This window comes from Indicator indicator, chromosome 27 (assembly GCF_027791375.1).
Source record: "Indicator indicator isolate 239-I01 chromosome 27, UM_Iind_1.1, whole genome shotgun sequence".
Taxonomy (NCBI): domain Eukaryota; kingdom Metazoa; phylum Chordata; class Aves; order Piciformes; family Indicatoridae; genus Indicator; species Indicator indicator.
Window position 1 is genome coordinate 10,076,133 of NC_072036.1, and position 21,522 is coordinate 10,097,654.

Here is a 21,522-nt window from a genome sequence, read left to right on the forward strand (position 1 = left end):
TAAAGGAACTGAAAGTGAAACCTGGTCTGCTTCGTTTGTTCTGGGGCTTTAGCTGCAGGTTTTGCTGTGTGCCTCCTCCAGCACTGCACCTGGACACCTGCTACCTCCTCACCAGATGCTTCCCTGGCCAGGCTACCTCTTCCTAACTCAGGAAAGCCAGACCCTGGGTCTGCACCGATGCTGGCAGAGGTGGTGGCATAGGCAGGTGCCCTGGTCTGTGGCCACGCTGAGGCTCTGCATGCTGGCATGTGGGTTGTCTACAGTGTACTTCCAGGAGCAAGCCTTGGCCAGTGCCTGAGGAGGTAAGGAATGGAGGGAGCTAAAAATATATAGTAGGTTGGGTTTTTTTCTTCTCAGACTGCATTAAAATACAAGAGCAACTTCTGTGTCTTTGAGACACAACCTTTGTAGCTCTAATCTTTGTAACTGCCTTTGGTTTCTGACTTCTGCAGGGCTCAGTGTTCCTCCCCTTGGTGTTCCTCAGTCCAGCACTGTGTTTCTAACAAGTCTCTCTCTTTCTCTGTCCCTGTATTGTTCCTTCTCTTGTTATCCTGGCATTTCTTTCTCTCCTTTGATACTCTCCTTTATCTTTTCACCCTTTCCACTGCCTCAGCTCCCAGAGGGAGGTGAAGGGCTCATCATGTCCTCAGCTCTGCAGCACCCAAAATCACTGTGACCTATTGCAGGTGTGTTGGATCCCCTGTGCCCAAGATGTTGGGCAAGGCACTTTGCTCAGGGCCAAGCTACATCTTGCCACCCCTGAGCCACACAACCCAAGAGATGCCTGACCTCTGGAAATGAGTAGGAAATGCCTCTCTGTCAGGCCAGGCTTGCTGCAACCCTGGTACATGAAGTGCTGAGGTTGTTTAACGATGCAGGGTTATGAGGAGATTCATTAAAACACAAGAGGGTGCCAGGATTTCCTAACCCAGTATTTAACTTGTTGGAATGGTCACTTTTACTGCACCACAGAATGGCTCAACTCCCGTTTTTCACATAATGGGCTTGCTGTGAGTCTTGTTTTCTTTAATAAAGCATAACAATAGGGGCCCTAGCACCAGGCAGGTTGTTCCTCCTGATTAGTCTTAGGGTAATTAGCCTAGGTGCTTATTGTAATTTAAGAAAGCAGTAAATAAGGATTAAAAACCAAATGCCATGATCTCTCACAGATGGTAAATTCCAAAGGGCAGCACATCTTCCATCACTGGTTGCCCTGAATTAAAAAGTAAGCTCTAGAACTGCAGTAGAGGCCAGTCCTGGTTCTTCTTCCCCTGCTTGGTAAACTCTCAGCTAATCTCTTGCTCAGGATTGCCAGGCAGTGTCAGGAGCAGCTCAGGCAGCAGCAAATAGATATTCTGGAAGAAAAGATTCCAATAACTATGGTAATTTTAAAGGAAACCTTCTCTCTGATACATGGTAGATAAAAGCCATTTATCATTCTCGAGGCAGTTATGTGATATTATGGCAGAAAATGAACAGCTCTTATTTTATGCACTATCTGTGCCTCTGCCCTGCACATCTCTTCAAGCAGAGTTGCAGCCTCCCTTGCTGAGGTCTTGCTTTTGTGCCCTTACCACTTCTTTTCCTCTGATCTTTTTCACCTAATGCAGAGACACTGAAATTAATTCAGTTCCCATCTCCTGAAGACTGAGCTGCTGGGTGCATGCCTGGTACAGAGGACAGGCAAGGCATATCCATACTCTGCCATCTACCAGGTGCTCCTGGCACCTCCAGCTGCCCCAGGTGTGCTCAGCATCACCATGATGAGTATTGCTCAGCTCTGCTCTCCCCACAGCCTTCAGTCCTCAGGTGAGTTGGGCATCTCCTCATGTCTGCATCAGCTCTGCAGAGCAGCTGGCACATTGCCTCCAGCCTGGCACTGGGTGAAACCCAGCCCTGGAGCCTCCTTACTGCTCTCAGGTCGTTCATGGTGACTACAGCCAGTGCCAATCCCAGCTAACAAGGACACGATGACCAGCATTAGCTGGACACCTCCCCAGGAGTGGTTTCAGCGTGGTCTGAAATGGATCTTTGCAGAGATGACCTGTGTGTGGTGGCAGGTTTATTTGCACAGAGCCTTCTGTGGCTGTGAGGCCATTTCCCCAGTGATTTTCCCCCATCTGTGACTCAGAATTTACAGGTGCTGCCTGGGACTGGTGAAGAGGAAGAGTAGCACAGATGTGGATCTCCCCAACCATCACAGTTCATACTGCAACACTGGATCACCATAGAGAGCCCACAGCAGCACAAGGAGGGTGTTAGGGCACCAACACACCTCTCCAGGGAAACTGGCCCCTTTCTGAATGCCATGCTGGCTTCCTTGAAGCTTCTAAAATTTGGCCAAAGAAAGGTCTGACCTCCTGCTGCACTCTCAAACCTGACATTTATCACCTGCACTTCTGGCCCTAGGCTTTGATCCCACGGGTGACTTGTGAAGGGCTGTTCTTGAGCACCTCTCAACTGTGAAAGATCAAAGTGTAAAGGGACCATATGCCAGACCTTTCCTGGCAGATGCCAAGAAGACAGAGCAGCCAGTAGCACACCTGAAGAAATAGCAGTCCTTCTCTCTGGTGAATTATTTATCGGCTGAGACCATCTGCTTCATTCCAAAACTTTGATTTCATGAGCTTCATTAGCTGCTCCCTTGCCCTTGAAAGGATCCTCAGGGTTCTTCAGCAGGAAATCACTCTTGATTTCTTCCTGCTTGTTAACACAATGTGACATTTTATTGCAGTCAGCAGAGACCTGGTTTAGTGCTGGTGGAAGTTCAGAGCTGACCTACATTCAGAGACAGATTTATACTTGCCTCCCTCCACTGCCTTTCAGAGCAAGCCCAGCACTTGAAGGGAAGCATCTGTGCTAACCAACAGATCTCTTCCCTCAAACACAAGTCCCAGTTTGACCTGCCTGTTGTAAGGAGCTTCAGCTGGTTCAGAAAGACCTCTGTGCAGGGCCAGCCCATGCTGTGTCCCTTATCCTGATGGCAGGACAAGGAACAATGGATATAAACTAGGACACAGGAGCTTCCACTTCAGCATGAGGAGAAACTTCTTTACTGTGAGGGTGCTGCAGCCCTGGAACAGGCTGCCTTCTTCAGAGACTTTAAAAGCCAACCTGGATGTGTTCCTGTGTGACCTGCCCTAGGTGATCCTGCTCTGGCTGAGGGGTTGGACTCTATGATCTCTGGAGTCCCTTCCAACCCCTAACATTCTGTGATTCTATGACCTTACACAAGGTGAAATCCTGCTGTGTGCTGACTGGAAATGACAACTCCAACACCAGGACCAGTGCAATGTCCCTGCTCTTCTTAGGAGATCACCACCACCCCTGTTTGTTTCTCAGTGGCTTCCAGCAGTGGTTACACTGTACAAAACCTCCTTCACCCCAGCTGAAATTTTGCCTTCTGTGTTTGAAATTCCATTTCTGAATCAAATCCAGACAATCTGAATCCCACCACCCTTGCAGGGAAGTGGAGACAGTGGCCTGACCAGACCTCTAAGGCAGCAGCAACAGGATCAGCTGTGCCCCAGGACCACCTGTGTCTCTCCACTGAGACCAGCCAGGAGCAGTTGTGACACAGGGGCTGCGTGTTCCTTCACACAGCCCCACGCTGACCTCTCCAACTGACTTGCCAGGCAGGAAAGGCCCTGAAATGCCTTCTAACTACTTCTTTTTTTTTATGAAGGGAAGGAAAATTGTCCCAAGAAACAGGAGAATTTGGCATCTGAAGAAATATTCCCAAATGTTATTCTACTCTTTGAATATTGGAGGAATAATGACAAAAAGCAACAAAACCAACTCAGCCCGAGGGCACTCCAGGAAGGTCAGCAGCAGGAGAGGAGCTGGCTGCAGAGAAGCTCTTCTGACAAAACTGCATGGGTTTGAAAGCTCCAGGGAGGAGGAGGAATGAGCCTTGCTTCTTTTTCCTGTAGATCTCTGGCCTGAGGATTGACTTCATCCAGAGTCTGACTGCCCTCTCCATCTCCAAAGCAAGGAATATTGGAAGGGATTACATTGTACTGAGTACATACAGAGGAGCTGAAGGAGCAAGGTGGTCTGAGGATATGGAAGCAAAATATAAACCACTGGCCTGGGTGAGTGAAGTCACAGCTGCATGGAGAACCTCACCTGGTGCAAGCTGTGGTAGGAAGCTAAACTGGTGCAGCTCTTCTGGGATTTTTTTGCTCCCTTTTTTTTAACGCTGCTTTGCAGGAGTTCAAGCTCCACTGAAAAAAGAAGGCTTCTCCACAACAAAGAGTTGAGCTGGGGAGGTAAGAGCAAGACATCAGCTGCAGGGTGGTTGTGCTGGGAGAACTGGAAAGATTTGCAGCTGCCAGAACCATGTCCAGGTAACTGTCAGTGGTCTCGAAGCTCCATCAAGTTCTTATTACTGAAATGACTCCCTAGAGAACTTGTGCTGTTGCCTTCCTTTCCCAAGCCAGAGGAGAAGCAGGCTCAGTTAGCCTTGACACTCTTCAGACTAACAAGAAGCCTCAAGGCCTAATGAGGGTCTCTTACTCTGCAGGACAAGCCCAGCACAGCTGCAGTAGCATTTCATGTCAGCAGCCTCCCAGTGACACGAAGCACAGCAGGTTCAGAGGAGACTCAGGCTCAGTGCTCTGGCATTCCACATGTTTTAGATCTTCTATCCTACAACAAGATAACCTAGAGGTCTGCAGTCAAGCTGCCAGTATCCCTGGCAAATTTAGGAGGTCCCAGATGAAAGTCATGGCAACTCTTTTTTCCTGAAAGCTTCAAACTCTGCAAGGAGCTTCTGTAAACACTCCCCTGCCACAAGCAATTCTCTCATGAGTGCTGTGAGCCAGCCGTGGTGTATCTGGGGTTTTACCAGCAAGCCTGACAGAGCAAATATCTTCTACTGCAAGGTATAAGACTTCAACTCTGAGTGTATGCTGATGAAGTCAACCTACAGCAGCAAGTCCTGAAGTACTCTGCAGAGGAACAACCTCCCTGGCAACGAACATTTCTGGTGTAGAGGTTCAACTGTTTCAAGTCTTCCAAGGAAAATTCCCCTCCCTCCTCTGCTCCCTGCGTGGTCCCCTGGGTGTAAGCTGCTTGTCACACGGAGCAGGATTTTGTAATGGCCAGCTGGTACAGGAGGCAAGTACATGGTGTTACTGGGCTGTCAGAGCTGCAAGGCTGACTGTTTAAATCAGCCTTCAAAGACCAGAGTGTTAAATGGTGTATTGAACATCTGCCTGTTGCTAAGAATTGGCTTTTTACAAGACTATCTTGGGCTTTTCTGGATGTGCAATCATTTAGAGATTTGTCCCTCGTAATGAGGGCAAAGACTGAGCAGCTCCATCTTCCTGGGGACAATTATAAACTCTGAGCAAGACAGATGCCAAGGCCATCTGCTTCAGGAAAGAGCCTCCTTACCAGCAAATTGCACGAGGATCTGTGGGATGTTTCCCTCTTGCTTAGGGGGGGAAAAAAAAAATCCAAGAAAAAGATGGCACGAGGCCAAAGGCCTCCAAGAATGATGGAGATAGTTCTCCCAGGCAGAACTCCAAGAATGATGGAGATAGTTCACTTATCTGTAAAGCTTCCACTGGAAAAGTAATTGGTATTAATCTAAGTGGCAACAGATTGGCACATCCCTTCTGGAAGTTACAGATGCATGATCAAGGGGAACTAAATATTGCTGCTGTGACAGCAGCCTGCGCTCCAGCTTGCAGTGTGCCAAGCTTGCCTCCAGCCCACCCAGGGAAGCTCCTTTCAGCTTCAATCATTTTGTTGCATTCTCCTCCTGAAGCGAGAGAAGAACAAATTGGGGGAGCTGAAACCATCCTCTTCCCAGTGCTGCCTTTTGCCTGGCTCTGCTCACACACAAGGCTCAGCCTTGGGGTCTCAGTTCAGACTTGGTCTCACCAACATTTGGAGCAAGCCAAACAAGAAATCATGAAGGTAAGAGAAGGCAGGGGAGGTGGGAGGTCCCTTCCAACCTCTACCATTCCATGGCTCTCTGATGTGATTGGGGTTAATTAGACCAGCAAGAAACCTTTTCCCAGGTGGCTGCAGGAAAGGCAAGTCTAGACTCACACCACACAGACTCACAGGGGCTAGCCTTCTGCACAGCAAACGAGCTGACCTCAGAAAAATTCCCCCTGCAGGCTTCAGTGCAGATGTGAGAAATTCCACAAGAGATTAAGAGGGTGACCAGCTGCGAGGGACAAAGGATTTTATCTGAAAGACTCTAGGGGAATTTTTGATTCTGGGCTTGTTGCAAACATTTAATCTCAATTCATCAACTCTCAGCAGGATTGATTTGAGTTAAAGTTGCTTTATCCTTGTTCCCTGAAGGCAACGTTCAGTGTATTCCTACTGAAGTTGATACATTTTGTTTTGTATGTGGAATATAGACTCTTGTGTATAGACATTTCTGCCTGGTGGGTGACACATGGGGAAACTACAGAGCCAAAACATTTTGAGCATTATGATTTAAAGGCTGTTAAAGCATTTGGGGAAAGATGTTTCTGATATGGATGCTAATAGCTAATATTTATTTCTGTAAGAAGTTTTTGTATTTGCTCTATTCCTCCTGCCCAAGTCCCCTGTACTTACAAGCTGTTAATGGCCAAGGCACACTGCCATATATCCATTTAGGAAATGGATTTGGAGGCAGAACACTTTTAAATGATTGCAGCCCATTTTCTCCTGAAGCAGCACTCAAGGGCACAGCACACACCAAGGCTCAACTCCCAGCTCAGGAGTCAAGGCTTCCTTGTGAAAAGAAGGTAAGAAATTCACTCTCTGAAGCATGGCAGGTCACTCCCCCTTGCATCCTGAAGAGCCAAGAAACAGGAACAGCCTCTGCCTGCAGAAGGTACAGTCCTGAGGACATGCTGGACCAGCTAATTCCTCTCTCCCCAGGCTCTAACATTCCCTACCTCAGTGCTTGGGTGGGTGCAAGGTCAGGGAACTCCCTGTTAGCAGCAGAACACAGCTTGTGAGAACAACTTGTGGAATTTTTCAGGCACAGGAGGCTGCCCAGGTGGGGGAAGTAACAGAAACAGAAACATGGTGCAGTTACCTGACTTGTGTGAAGGGACACTGGAAAGACTCTGAAGCTCAGCTTTAGAGTTGATCTAAAAACGTGTAAACTCTGTGTTCCCTCCCAAGGACCTACCTTTAGTAAGTACCCCTTGAAAGAACTGACTTGTCTGGTTAATCAAACAAATCAAAACTCCCCCAACTACCAAAACCTCCCAACCTCTTTCCTTACCCCTACACAATTTGAGCTTCTTTTTGCATCTCCTCATCTTCTATCCTGCTGTCAAACTCAGGCAATTGCTCCTTTGCTCCTTTCAGAATTGATGAGCAGTGATTGGATTTATGGTAAACAATACAGTGTAAGCCAAGACTGTAATTAAAAACTAATCACTGGGACAAATCTGTTACACATTTCCATTCTGTGCTCAAAAAGAGAGTGGGTAGGGAGTTAAAAGGATTATTCCCCCCTCTTGCTTCCAGCTTGCATTAGTTTTTTTAGGAACAGTGCAAGAGTTTATCTGACTGCTCTTACAGCTGCAAATTAAAAGATGAAAGGGTAGGGAATATTTTCTATGGTCATTGCTAGACAAACTGAATGAAGAGAAGCAAAGTTTTTATAAAGGATTTATTAAAAATAAGTTCTGTAAAGAGGAAAAAGTGTGCCATGTATGTACATGAAACTGTCAAAAGCTTTCTGGGGCTTATAATACAGCAGATTCCAAACTGAACAAGAGCCATTCACTTCTTTTTTTGTTGTTGTTTTGTCATGCTTGTTGGAACAGAGCAGCAGAGGGGAAGAGGAAAAACGACACTTCACAACCACTGCAAGCAAAATGTTGAGAGTGAGGGGTACTTGTGAAGCTGAAACTCAGGGACCAGCATGCTGCTATTAAATACAGGCAGGAACCAAGAGGTTATGAAGAGTCTTCAGTTTATACAGTTTTATCTGATGACTTCTAGCTTAATTAATTCTTCTACTGCAAATTAACAGATCTTAGCAAGTGGAGTTGTGTTCTAAAAGACAGAACTCTCTTAGGGACAATGAAATACCACTCCAAAAGCAGGTAAACAAATCATTCCCAGCTCTCTTGCAGCAGCTAGCAAAGACTTCTCCTTAAGACGAGAGTTACAGGATTTCCAGTTTCCTCCTTTAACAGCCAGAATCACAAAAATAAGTAAGTTTTTCTGAAAATAGTTTTATTTTACAAGAGTGTTTTGCAGAAAAGGTGACACCACAACCACTTGATGCTGCATGCTGCAGAGGACCTCAGCTTCTTGTTCTCAGAGGTCTGATTTAGAACTGCACCCTTTTGGTCATGACTTCAGGAGATTTCCCATTTTTAGTACATATTTACAGAAGTGCAGGACTGAAAGTGTCTGCCCCTAGCAGAACTCAGTCTGGTATGCAGGACTTGCAGCTTTAGATCTTTGGAGCACCCTCTTTAGTCCCATAATTTAATAAGACCATCCCAGCCACATGTAATGACTTTAGATGTTTCATGTGGATGCCACACTGCACCAATACAGACTTTATCATGTGCTTTCAATCTGCTGTAGAGTTTTGTTGTCTTCCAGTCCCAGATGTTCAGTTTCCCATCTGCATCTCCAGATATCACATAGCTATGGTAACAGGAGGGAAAGAAAAGCTGGATCATGGCTGAAGACTGCTTGGATTGTCATACTTTTACAGTGAGCAAAGGAAAAGAGCTTCACCCAGCGAGCTTTGTGCCTGACAGCCTGCAAACACAGCTAGCAGAGCATCACCATCCCTGCTGTGCTCTAAGGCACACCAGTCCTGCAGAAGGTGATTGATCAGCTGAGAGGTGAACGTGCCAAGCAATGCCATTTTACCATGCACTGTATCATGGAACTGCAGAGAACGCAGCAGCAAGGGACAGTGACAGAAGCTGCTCTGAAATTTATAGACACTTTGCTTTTCCCTCCAGCTTTGCTGAGGTTAGTCTCCAGTTTAGAGTAATGAATAGCCTGTGTAGGCACAGCAGTAAATGCATGGGCATATCACTAAGCAAACAGGAGGAAAAAGCTGGTTCTCTGGACAATAAATGAGGATACTCAGGCTAGACCTGCACAGGGGGAAAACTGGCCATGGCCAAATGCCTGTCACGCCAGCCAAGTGCATGCTGCAGGAACAGACCCTGTGCTGCAGGCCTGCACAAAAAGATCCAGGTGCAGGGCAGAAGGAAAAGCCTCCCTGTGCTGCATCAGGGCCAAGCAAAAGGAGGGGAATCTGTGGATGCTTTAAGAGCAGCAGAAATCATCTTTGCAGAATGGGGAACCTGCACTACCTGGGCTGTTTTCTACATGTTGCTCAGAGCAACCACTGAGTATAGCTTCATCTGTCAAATGACAAGAGTAAGCTTTCTGCTTTTGGCTAGGAACTCTGTTTGATGCTGAGGTACCAGGGTGGCTGGACTGGAGACTGCAGAGGATTCAGAAAGAGATCTAGTGTCTGAGCCAGCTTGTTCACACGTAAACTTACCTCATGTCAGGTGAAAAATCCACTTGACAAGCGTAGCCAGCAACCATGTGACCCTTGAAAATTTTCTTTTTGTTTAATCTGAACCTGTTCTGAGCTCCAAAGATCAGAATTTGGTTATCCATTGACTGGCAAGCCAACCATTTCCCTACAAATGCAACAAACAAAGGTGTTAGGAGAGTGCTGCACCCAAAGAAACAGACTTAACTGGAATGTTTTAAGCCATTTTTCTTAACTTTTCTTGCACTACCTTAATCCTGATTTTCATTGTGTATCAGAGTTCTGGGTAGCAGCTGATACTGCTTCTGCCTGGTACAACTGCCAAGAGGCAAAACCTGATGTTTGACAGGATTTGAGATACCTATTCCTACAGGATGTGCTCTGGCTGTTTACAACAATGTGCTGAGAAGTTTTTGAGCCACTGAGCAAGCTTTGCTGGTGCCCATATTCAAATAATTCAGATGAGGGCAAAAAAAAAACCCTATCTAGCTGCAATCTATTTGCTTACCTGCTTTGTGAGTACTCTAAAATAGTCAACTCTTATTTTCTTTATGGGACAAAGAGTTCTAAGGTAGACTCAGGAGGTTGCAAATCCTTACATTTGTGCAACTCTTTAGTATTCTTTGCCCTAGTGGAATGCAAATCAGTAAAGGTACTTTAATGAAAGAAAGAAAGAAAAAAAAAAAACACCATACTTTTCTAATCTGAACTCTATCATTTTGCATCTTGGCAGAGTATTAACTCCTGCTGGAGAATCCAAAGAAGATGATGTGCTGCAGAACACCACAGAAAAGAGACTTCTGTCTTGAACACTGGTTATCATCACTGCCTTGACAGTGTTTTATGCAAGCAGTGATAACATAAAATGTGCTGACTTGACTGTAAATCTCATCACACTTCCAACTACCAGCTTGGAATTTAAGGATTTTTTTTTCCAGCCTCCCAAAGAAACAAATCAAGTGTGTAGCCCAAGGATGTTGTTCTCCTCTTCTACTCTTTAAAAGTTTTTTTTTCCTGCATTGCTCAGGAAGAAAAATTTAATTGATGAGATTCATAAATCTCTAAGTTCCACATCTGTAAAATTTTCCATTTACTTTTCTTTGAAGGACTCATTTAACTCTCAAAATATGCATGATGTGTCTGGCACAAGCTGTAGCACAAATATTCTGAAAGACTTTGTGTGTGTGTGTGTGTGAGAGAGAGAGATACTGGCCTGCTGTAGGCAAAGATATTGTTAGTTAATGTGAGAGGTGATGCCCTGTGCTGAAAAAAGAAGACTATTTCATTCCTAACATAATCTACTGCATCATCTCAGAAATCAAATACTCAAATAAATACATCTACCTCAGAAATCAAATAAATGCATCTATCTCAGAAATCAAATAAATAAATACACCTCAGAAATTTAAATACTCAAATAAATATGTCTCAGAAATCAAATCAGCCAGAACTGGGGGGAAAAAAAAAAAAAAAAAAAAAAAAAAAGGGGAAATCCAGTATATCAATCTGGAAGAATGAGATGAACTGAAAAGCTGGATGAGAATACAGCAAGCTGTGCATTATCAGAAACAGAGACTGGAAAAGGCCAGTTTGGGAAGCTAATATTTTTAAATGCAACTACCCTATTTCTCCAGAATCTTCCTTTTTATATTGGAAAGCCATTTGTACAGGTAAGGATAAAGTGTTTGCACTGCAAAGCAAACACACCTTGAATCTGAGAGCTGGCTGAAAGCATCAGCTGTGCAACAAGTTGATCTGCCACAGTGTAATGGGATTGTTAACTGTAAATCTGGCAACACTTTAATAATGTTGACACTAAACCTATTTAATTTGGGACAAAACAGATACCAGAGATTTTATCCTGCTGGAAGGATTTTCACTGATTACTGGAATCACTAAACCTTTATCCTCCTTCAGTTTGATTCTAATTGAAGAAAATAAACATTAACACAGAGCAACACTGAGATAATTTGAGTTATTTGGGCTATATTCAGAAGAGAGAGGTACAGCAGTAGTAGCAGGTTCACATACAACATCAGTTTCTGCTTTAATGGTGGCACCACAAGGGCTTCTGAACTTGCTTAGAGCCTTGCAGCCATCATCAATTCCCACCATTGTTTCTCTTAATACTTTAAAATACAGCAAAGAGCATGTCATAGCTCTATGGAAAGAGAGTCCTTTGGCCTGGACTGGGTGAAGGTCTCCATTTAAAGTGGTACAGTTATCCTGAGGTAACCCCTCATTTTGACATATTTGTTCTTCCTAAGACTTTTAAATCAAAGCCAGATCTAGTCCAGTCTTGGATTTGAGGGGGTGGATAGTGTGGGCAGACAGGAGGATGCAACAAAGCAGCACTAGAGCTCCAACCAGTAAGACATGCCTACGTAAACTAGGCCTAACAAGGCAGAAAAGGGTTAACCTACCATTTGGAGACAAAGTCACAGCTGGCATTGAATGCATGCTTGGCTCAGCTATGTACTTGAAGTCTACAGGAATGTCCCTGCAAAAGGAAGAAGTATGTGTGTTATGAAGACATGGAGATATTCCAAAGGGCTGTCTTTAGTCAGTTGATTTACTCAGCCACTGGAGAGTGTATGGTGGTGGCTAAAGGACACAAGAAATGCAAAAGCTCAAAGCATTATGAATGTCCACCTAGAGAGCTCCAGCTGTGGAGCCAGCTACAAGGTAACCTCTGACAGAGTGAATTTACCCCAAAGCCTAAAGCAGAATCAGAATTCTATCTGTTGGAGCTGTAACACAAAGATACTCTCTTGCCTCCAGCTTAACTGCAGCACTTACAAGATTCTTCTATGGATAGCAAGAACAAAGTGATAAATGCAGGCATCTTACTGCAATGCCTTGCTGGTGGGAGTTTTGTTTTCACTAGAATATTGCTGCCTTCTCAGGGCTGTGTTTATATAAACAAACAAAACCCAAACCACCAACCAACCACACACCCCCCAAAACCAACCAACCACACAACCCCCCAAAACCAACCAACCACACAACCCCCCCAAAACCAACCAACCACACAACCCCCCAAAACCAACCAACCACACACCAACCCCCACCAACAACCCAACCAACCACCACACAACCCCCCCAAAACCAACCAACCACACAACCCCCAAAACCAACCAACCACACAACCCCCAAAACCAACCAAAACTCTAAACCAGAAAACAGGAGTCTCTTGTCTCTCTGACAACGATCTTTTCCCCCTGATCTCCCCAAATGGGATGCCAATCAATTCCAAATGCTCCCAGCTGAACTGAGCCATGAACTCCACAGTCTTGACTGCATGCAGGACTGTGCCAGTGGATGTTAAGAACAGACTGCCCTGTACAAAGGCCTGGGGAAAAGAACAAGCAGAGACTACTCCTTACTCTGCACAACTGTCATTTGGGTCTGGCTACACAAATTGAATTACTGACGGTCTGTGCATATTCACAGTGTTCCTCATACCCCACACCAGAAGACTGGAAAAAGGGAAGGCATGCACATGGCTTTCTCATTAAGCAAAAGAAATCTCCAGCAGAAAAAAGATTTGATTCATGCATTCAGCAGAGAAGGCATGCAAAATGTTCTGTAGCAACAGTAATTAATACAAAGGGGGTGGTTAAGATTTTCATTGTCTAGTGCACAGGGTAGAAGGGCTGCTGGGACACTGCTGGAGCAGAGAGCGTGGGTGGCTGCCTTGTACTGGCTGGCTGAGCTTTGCTGGATGGCAACACAGGCACCATTAGCAAGGTAATTAGAATTCTGCTTTATTGTGGAGTAAGTTATTTCCTGTCATCTTGTGTTAAACGATGTGCACATGGGCAGCAGGGCGAGGAGCTGCTCTGTTGTCAGGAAGCAACACAAATGTTCCTGTGAGTGAAATGTTAAAGTAATTTACCCCTTAGAATAAGGAGGGCAATGCCTTTAACATGCTCTGTGGGTAAGAGCAGGGCTAACTGGCTTCCCAATGGGCAGAACTAAGACTACCTGTGGGAGGGTACATCTGTAAGTCCACATTATCGCTGAGGCTGACCAGCATGACACAGAAGCTCCCCATGCCTCATCCTACCCTTTTGCATTAAATCCCAACCAGCTCCAAACCCCACAGAATCACAGAATGTTAGGGGTTGGAAGAGACCTCCAGAGCTCATCTAGTCCAAACCCCCTGCCAGAGCAGGATCACCCAGGGCAGGTCACACAGGAATGCATCCAGGCAGGTTTTCGAAGTCTCCAGCGGAGGAGACTCCACCACCTCTCTGGGCAGCCTACCCCAGGGCTCCAGCAGCCTCACTGTAAAGAAGTGTCTCATTGTGTTGAGGGGGAACCTCTTGTGCTCTAGCTTGTACCCACTGTTCCTTGTCCTGTCACTGAAAAGAGCCTGGAACCTCCATCTTGACACCCACCCTTCACATATTTATGGACATTGATAAGGTCCCCATCTGCAACAGGACACTAGGGCATCGCTGCAGTAAGCTCAGATCTTGATCAGCTCCCACCACCCAACGCTCCCACAGGTCACCTGGAGTTCTCAATGCCAGTTAAAAGCAATCCCACTGGAAGCCCCAGTAAAAGGCAGTCTCATCCTGCCCCTGGCAGGGGGGGTTGGAACTAGATGATCCTTGAGGTCCCTCTTCCAACCTTAACAATTCTATGATTCTATGTCCACTGCTGGAGTACTGCAGTGAGAAATTTAACTGCAGTGCAGGTTGTCCTGCCTGCTCTCCCTTTACAGATGAGGTTCACCTACTGGAATTGATTCAAGACAGCTCTGCATTAGGTTGAAGCCCAGCAGACAGGCTTGGGGCAGCTGCAGCATCTGCTGCACTAAACTAATAGTTTAATACATTCACGTTTCACATTTGCTTCCAGCCAAGTTGCTAAATAAGTAACATCAGCCAGTTCCCTTTAAAAAAAAAAAAAAATCAAAACCAACAACCAAATGTTGAAAACAAGTTGCTAAATAAGTAACATCAGCCAGTTCCCTTAAAAAAAAAAAAAACCAAAACCAACAACCAAACGTTGAAAACAAGTTGCTAAATAAGTAATATCAGCCAGCTCCCTTCAAAAAAACCCAAACAAACAACAAACTTTGAAAAAATTCCCAAGAAAGATGCAGTCATGGCTGCCTGAGCTCAAGACTCATGTGATACAGGGTTTGCTGATATTTTTCAATGGAAAGATCTTCAAGTCCTTTCCCCACTTCACAGCATTTCAAAGGCTGGGAAGTTTTAAATAGCAAAAGGACTGTCTGCTAGCCCAGGTTTAGAAAAATGTTCTAATACAACTTCCTGCCCAAGTAGGAGAGAGAAAAATGTTTTTAAAAAAAGAAGAAAAAAAAAATAACCAACCAACTAGACCCAATCCAAACCAGTTTGTGGATTCACACATCATGAAGAGCTCTCTCAGAACACTACAGTATCTCTGCCAGGAGTGATGGAGAGAAGAGGCCTGCTGAGGAGCGTAGCTGTGCAGAGAAGACAAACCTCCTAAGCCTGTCAGGACAATAACTAAGCTACCACTGTACAGTTCCTGCTTTGCTAGAGGACTTGAAGGTAAAAGGAAATAAAAGCCTCCAAGGTCAACTGCCCAAACCATTTTGCTGTTTATCCAAGTAGGAGCAGAGCCATACAAAGCAGACAAAGGCAAAACAACATTTTACATTTCTAGAAGGAAAAACACAGATTATGACACCCATGCCAACTTGACTATCCCAACACAATCCCATGACATGTGAAAGCAGACAAATGCTGAAGTATTCCCATGAAGATTCCTAAAGACATCATTTAGGGCACAGAATCTGTGCTGTCCTTGCAGCAATTCACTGCACAGCACAGTCAGATCTATGCACAGGATGAACTCTTGGGCTGTGATGGAGCCTGACATGGCATCCCATTACCAGCTCTGGCCAAGTCAAAAGTGTTTACAAAACATATTACACAATTCCTCTAAACAACTGAATCTAAGCAATTAGACCAGCTTTAATTACTGCCTTTGAAGGTCATACTCTGGTCACAATCAATTCTGCTTTGTTTCTTAGGATACTAAAGAAATTTTGTGCTGGAGAACATAGGGTGAGTTGGGCATCTTTCTTCACAAGCTGCAAATAATTTTCCTTATGAACTTAGGGAAAAAGGATTTGAGGTGCAGCATGAAATAATTTGCCATGGAAGATTTCATGCTCCAAAAGCTTCTGTATAACTTCTTTTTAATGCATTCTAAAATCTGGATCTTGAAATTGCAGGAATATGCCTAGAGACTGATTAAAACTTGCACCGTGGCAGGCTGTGAAGAAAGGTTTCCAAGTTGTGCCTAGCACTACATTTGTGTTTCAGAAAACCAAAATAATCCCTGATGACTGTATTAAAGAGCATAGCCTACAGTTGGGTTCCCTATTATCTGAACAAGGGAACTCTTTCTTCAGTCTACAGCCAGCTCAATAGATAGATTTTTTTTTTTCCTTCAGAAAGAAAAAACTTCTGCTACTGGAACAATCAGGTTGCAATGTTCCCCCTATGCCAGAACCTTTTTGCCTTTCCAGCTCTTCCCCACAGTGACTAAATCCACCCACTTTGCTATTTATTCCAGCCACACAAAGCTCACAAAACAAGGGCAATCCAGTCTCAGGGAAGTAACAGATTTGTGCAAGCAAGATCATCCTCCCACTCGCCAGAGGAGACATTCCTTAGCAGACATCATATTGTAAAGGTCTTTCTGCAAGGGGCTCAGTAAATGCATTTGCCTCATTAGGAAGAACAGAACAGAGGGTCTCTTGCAGTGACATATGGTGACAGCATTACATGTCTAGCCTAAGCCTGGGCTCCCAGACTCTGGTCATTACCACTGCTGCTACTGGCAATGATAGCAGTGGATCACAGACATGCTGAGAGCTTTGCTGGCTGCCTGGGTAGCATTTGGGCACCACAGATTGGAGTCTCTTGTCTAGGTTTGAAAAATACAAAACAACCAGCCAAGCTAGGAAGGAACTGATCAGTCACCGAGTTAGTGGCTGTATTGTGCAATAGCTTTGCATGTGTGAACAGCAAAAGGAAATGGATACCTAATGATATGGGAGTGATGACTGCAAAAAGAAATTTGAAATCCTAGAGAAATCTTAAGCCCTAAGCTAAAATCCCCATTTCAGACAGGGGGGATTTGTTTTCTGCCCAGATTTGTTTAGAAATTGGAAGCCATTTAAAATGATATTTCTTGTGAGCTTTCCTTGGACAGATTTTCACTTCTCTGTCATCTATTGTGTTCACACTGTGGGTAACAATGATTGCCAAAAATCTCCAGACTACCAGAAAACCAGACTAAGGCTGCACTAAAGTAGCTATTTCATACATGGGCCAAATATTATATAACAGTGTGCACATCCAAGCTCAAAGCATTCAAACCCGACACACACTAATGTAACAGAGCAGGCATTTCTTGAAAAGATTAAGTTTAGAGCTAATACACCCTTAGGGAAAGGAGAGAGAACAAGAGTGTAGCATGCATCAAGCTGACAGGGCTGCCTTATGTCTTTCTCTGAGGGAAGAGGAAAACCATGAAGTGTCTCCAGCATTAAGCCAGCTCTTAGAATCATAGAATTGTTAGGGTTGGAAGGGACCCTAAGGATCGTCTAGTTCTAACCCCCCTGCCATAGGCAGGGACACCTCACACTAGATCAGACTGCCCAGAGCCGCATCCAGCTTGGCCTTAAAAACCTCCAGGGACAAGGCTTCTACCGCGTCCATGGGCAACCTGTTCCAGTGTCTCACCACCCTCATGGTGAAAAACTTCTTCCTAACATCCAATCTGAATCTACCCATTGACTATTTTTTTCCCATTCCCCCTAGTCCTATCACTACCTGACACCCTAAAAAGTCCCTCCCCAGGTAGTGAGTGACCTCCTCAGCTAGCTAGACTTCAGTACACTCCAGAATCCTAAGTGCTACGTATACATTCAAAAAGAAACTCACTTCTCAGTTTGCTCATAATATACTTTAAGTTCAAATAGGAATTTTTAAACTTACCATTCCCAGACTCTTAAGCTCTTGTCATCAGATGTACTCACAAACCTTCTATTTTCATCCACAAACACAATGGTGTTGACAGCTCCCAAGTGCCTATCGTACTCCTGCACAATCTCACCGCTTCGGATATCCCACTACAAAGAAAAGAGTCAGAACAAGACTTTCTTTTTCACTAAATATCAGAACTTGTAAAGGAGGAGATAGTAAGCAGACATACCTGCACAATTTTCTTATCTGACATTCCTGCAACAAAGAGATTTTGTTTATCTTCATCAGGATTGAACTTGACACAGTAAGGAACCTTCCTGTTTGTGAATCTTGAAATGCATTGCCCTGCAACAGAAAAGTCATTCACAGTGCATCACGCTGGAAGTTCTTTGGGCTGATTAGTGCCAGGGGAGGTTTAGGTTGGGTATTAGGTTGTGGTGAGGTGGCTGTTGGCCTCTTCTCCCAAGGAACTAGCAATAGGACAAGGGGAATCAGCTTCAAGTTGTGCCAGGGGAGGTTTAGGTTGGGTATTACGAAAAATGTCTTCACTGAGAGAGTGGTCAGGTATTGGAACAGGCTGCCCAGGGATGTGGTGGAATCACTATCCCTGGTGTTCAAGAAATGTGTGGCACCTGGGGACATGTTTTAATGGCCATGGTGGTGTTGGGTTGATGGCTGGACTCAGTGATCTTCGAGGTCTTTTCCAACCCAAACAATTCTATGCATAATTCAGGAAAAAAAGACTCTTCATGGTGTAACGAGAAGCCTGAACACTGAACCACAAGACAATATTAAGGATAACTGAAAAGCACCTGACTGATAACCTCTCTTGGTATTTACTGGTAATTAAACATGGTGCCAATTAACAGTGCCCACAAGTAGAAGCCTACCTGTTTCAGTGTCCCAGAGCTTCAGGTAGCGATCATATGCAGCACTAAGAAACTGAGTGCCAGCATTATTAAAGCAGATGTCTCGAACAGCTTTGCTATGTCCTGCAAAAGAGAGAAAATGTGATGACAAACTTGTATCCATTCATGCTTAGAATTAATTGAAATAAACCCCACAACATTAATCAGGTTATATTTGCCTGTCTTTAAAAATGCAAAGAGAACAAGGAAGTTGCTTATTGAAGTTCTTCGTGAGTGAAGAATGATTCAAGAGTGAAAGAAAAATCAACTCCTAAAGAACAGCTGAGACTAAGCACAACCCCCTCACTCCACCCAAGCACTGGAGAGAGAAACAGTAACATTGCACAGAACCAACCACTGTGCATCAGTCAGAAATTGATATACAAGCAGAACTTTAAGTACTATGGGCTTCAAAGACTGTTTTGGTCACAGGTAAAGATGCAGGAGAGGTTTAAAACACTACAGGAGATACACTGAAAGTAAAAACATTTGTAGTTAGCAAACAGGTACAAAATATGGGAAATAATAGATCAGAAAATTAAGAATGCTTTCATCTGGTGTTAACTTTACTACCCCTCAACCCCAATATTTTCATCTGACCACTGCCATCAGACTGGTAGGAGATGTTTTTAGTTAAAAATATTGGCACACAGTAACTTAAATATAGCAAAACAGCATGTGAGTCTGGTTGGTAATAAGGACCTTTTGAGAAGAACAGTCAAACTGTTCAGAAAGAGCAGTCTATTGAGAGGGAACCTTTTCTGAGCCATCAGCTTGGCAACACTGCTGTCATCAGAAATATTAGGTGAAAAAAAAGCCTTCTTTCTTTGTTACTCGACATAAATTCACTGAGTGTTCTAGAAATGTTCCTGTTTCAAAAGGGGAATCAGCTGCTTTTGTTCAGCATTCAAGGCTGCTATGATGTAGGTATTTCTCTCTCTCTGTCTCAGGTATCTGCTTTAGAAAGCACTTGTTACACTGACAAAGAGCAGCTGAACCTAACAAAAATTTCCCAGGCTTTTGCACTAGAAGGGGCCACCTCTTCAAGATGGGATCATCAAACCATGAGATGCCCTTACTGAATAAATTCAGAGGGCTGCTGCTCTCAACATGAAGATGGGACCATTTCATTTCATTTCATCATTTTGCTTTTGGAAAGGAGTCCTGTGTAAAGAGTTGATGACTGCAGTACATTAATGTTTTCTTTAAGGGTCATAAAGGTGTTCTACATCAACATTAAACTGCCTGGAATAATGACAAAGGTTCACTCAAAATCTGCACCTTTCTTCATTCTTACTGCTAAGAACATAGTGAATACCATTTGCTTTGGATGCCTCCAAGTCCACTCTTAATAAATTAATAAGCTAACCTTGATAAATTAATAAGCTAACCTAAATCATATCCTTCCATGAATGTTTTGAATACGTATCAATCAATAAAAAAAGAATCAAAAAGACTATTACCAATAAATGTTCGTAGACATCTTCGATCACCATAAACTTCCCATAGCTTGGGGAAGAAAAAAAGTCAATTGTTAAACAATAACAATACTGAAATGAAGTGCAAACATATACAGCAACATCTTTTAAGAAATTAATTTACAAACACATGACACCTACTGATTAATCACAACTATCTACCCAGAAATTCACAAGAGTGCTGCCACCTTCTCCCTGTAAATCAGCTTTCTAATATGATATATGCTGGGCTGAAATGAGATTAGTTCAAGACCACAAATGCTTCAGTAAAACACTCCAGAAAAACCCTATTGCTAGCTGTCAAAGTAGGCTTCACAGAAAATGAATTACTGTCATAAAAGGCAATAACCTGAGGAACTTGCAACCTTCTAAATGCTATTACTAAATGATTAACACTGTCCCAATGCCCACAGTCTTGTGCATGATTTCAGGCTTTGTTCCAATAAATTCATAATGTAAAAAAGTGAGAAAAATAAAAGCCACACAGACAAAAGGCAGAAGTACCAAATGTTTAATTATTCTAAAATGCACTGTCTGTATTCAAGGATGGTCTACAATCTAGAGATGAAATCAGAAAAACAACTCACCTTAATTTTGCAATCCATAGAGCAAGACAACAGTATGTGCCCAGAGAGAGGGAACAATCTCACTGCACTGACACCCTGTATGAGGACATCATTAAACAGTTAAGTGGAGCATCTAGATATTTCCCTCAGTTCCCTTCCCCTCTTTTCCGAGCAAAAAACTAAAACTGATTTTGGTAAAACATACAGATCCTGTATTCTGAAAAGCAATAACCCAGCCACAGCCCAAACATGACTCCCTACCTTTGTATGTCCAGACCACACATGGATTTGTTTCTTTGGGAGATAGCACTTCTCAGGTGGCACTGTAGAACGGAGATTAACTCCCACATCTTGAGGGACATGAAGATAGGATCTGCCCTGATAGTCATACATTTCCTTAACTGAAAAGGTAAACACAGAATTCTGAATGTCTTTGAAAGGCTCAATTGCCACATGCAATTATAAAGTGTTTCTCCACACAGCTGCTCTGCTGTGAAGTGGGGGGAGAACAAAAAAGAAAGCCCCACTTCATAGGATAGAGATGTGGAATCTTATTGTCAGCAACACATCCCATAGCCACTTCTTTAATGCATGTTAAGAAAGGATGCTCCAGCTTGGGTGAGAGAGGCTGGCTGCAGAAAGTGGTAAACAAAGTGAGCCTTGGTTTACCTAACTATCTGTGTCAGGTGGTACAAGGCAGGACTCTTCTGCACATAGAGAGCTGAACTAAGTTTCCAAAATTCTCTTAGTTTTACTTATCAAATAATTGTCTTTAAAGATGCCACGTGGTATAGGCTTTTGTTATTTGATTCACAATTATTCATAGTATGACAGCAAGAACATTTACATTAAGAACTGAGGAAGCAGAAAGTCCAAGTGATTTTCTAAATTGCATGCAAGTCATTACCCAAAGCACAACCTGCTGATGAAAGCAGTGACAGACAGAACTGCAGTAGCTCTGAAGCTGAAACTAAGCCAAACTCATAACTCTAAAATGCTCTGTGAAACAGGAAAGGGATACATGCATCTGCTGACATTAAAAAAAAAAATAAATAA

The 21,522-nt window shown here is 43.8% G+C and overlaps 1 protein-coding gene across 1 annotated transcript in view; it reads right to left on the reverse strand.

Annotated features, from left to right (window-relative positions):
• Window positions 1–6,768: 6,768 nt before the first annotated feature.
• The window catches only part of CDC40 (cell division cycle 40), a 33,786-nt gene continuing 19,032 nt past the window's right edge, over window positions 6,769–21,522 (reverse strand). The window contains exons 7-15 of the mRNA XM_054393006.1: window positions 20,728–20,867; window positions 20,488–20,562; window positions 19,886–19,931; window positions 18,405–18,506; window positions 17,744–17,859; window positions 17,527–17,660; window positions 11,935–12,011; window positions 9,515–9,659; window positions 6,769–8,634 (exon numbers count right to left, since the gene is read on the reverse strand). Coding sequence (XP_054248981.1) covers window positions 8,457–8,634; window positions 9,515–9,659; window positions 11,935–12,011; window positions 17,527–17,660; window positions 17,744–17,859; window positions 18,405–18,506; window positions 19,886–19,931; window positions 20,488–20,562; window positions 20,728–20,867 — 1,013 coding nt within the window. The 3' untranslated portion in view covers window positions 6,769–8,456. The remainder of the gene's footprint in view (window positions 8,635–9,514; window positions 9,660–11,934; window positions 12,012–17,526; window positions 17,661–17,743; window positions 17,860–18,404; window positions 18,507–19,885; window positions 19,932–20,487; window positions 20,563–20,727; window positions 20,868–21,522) is intronic.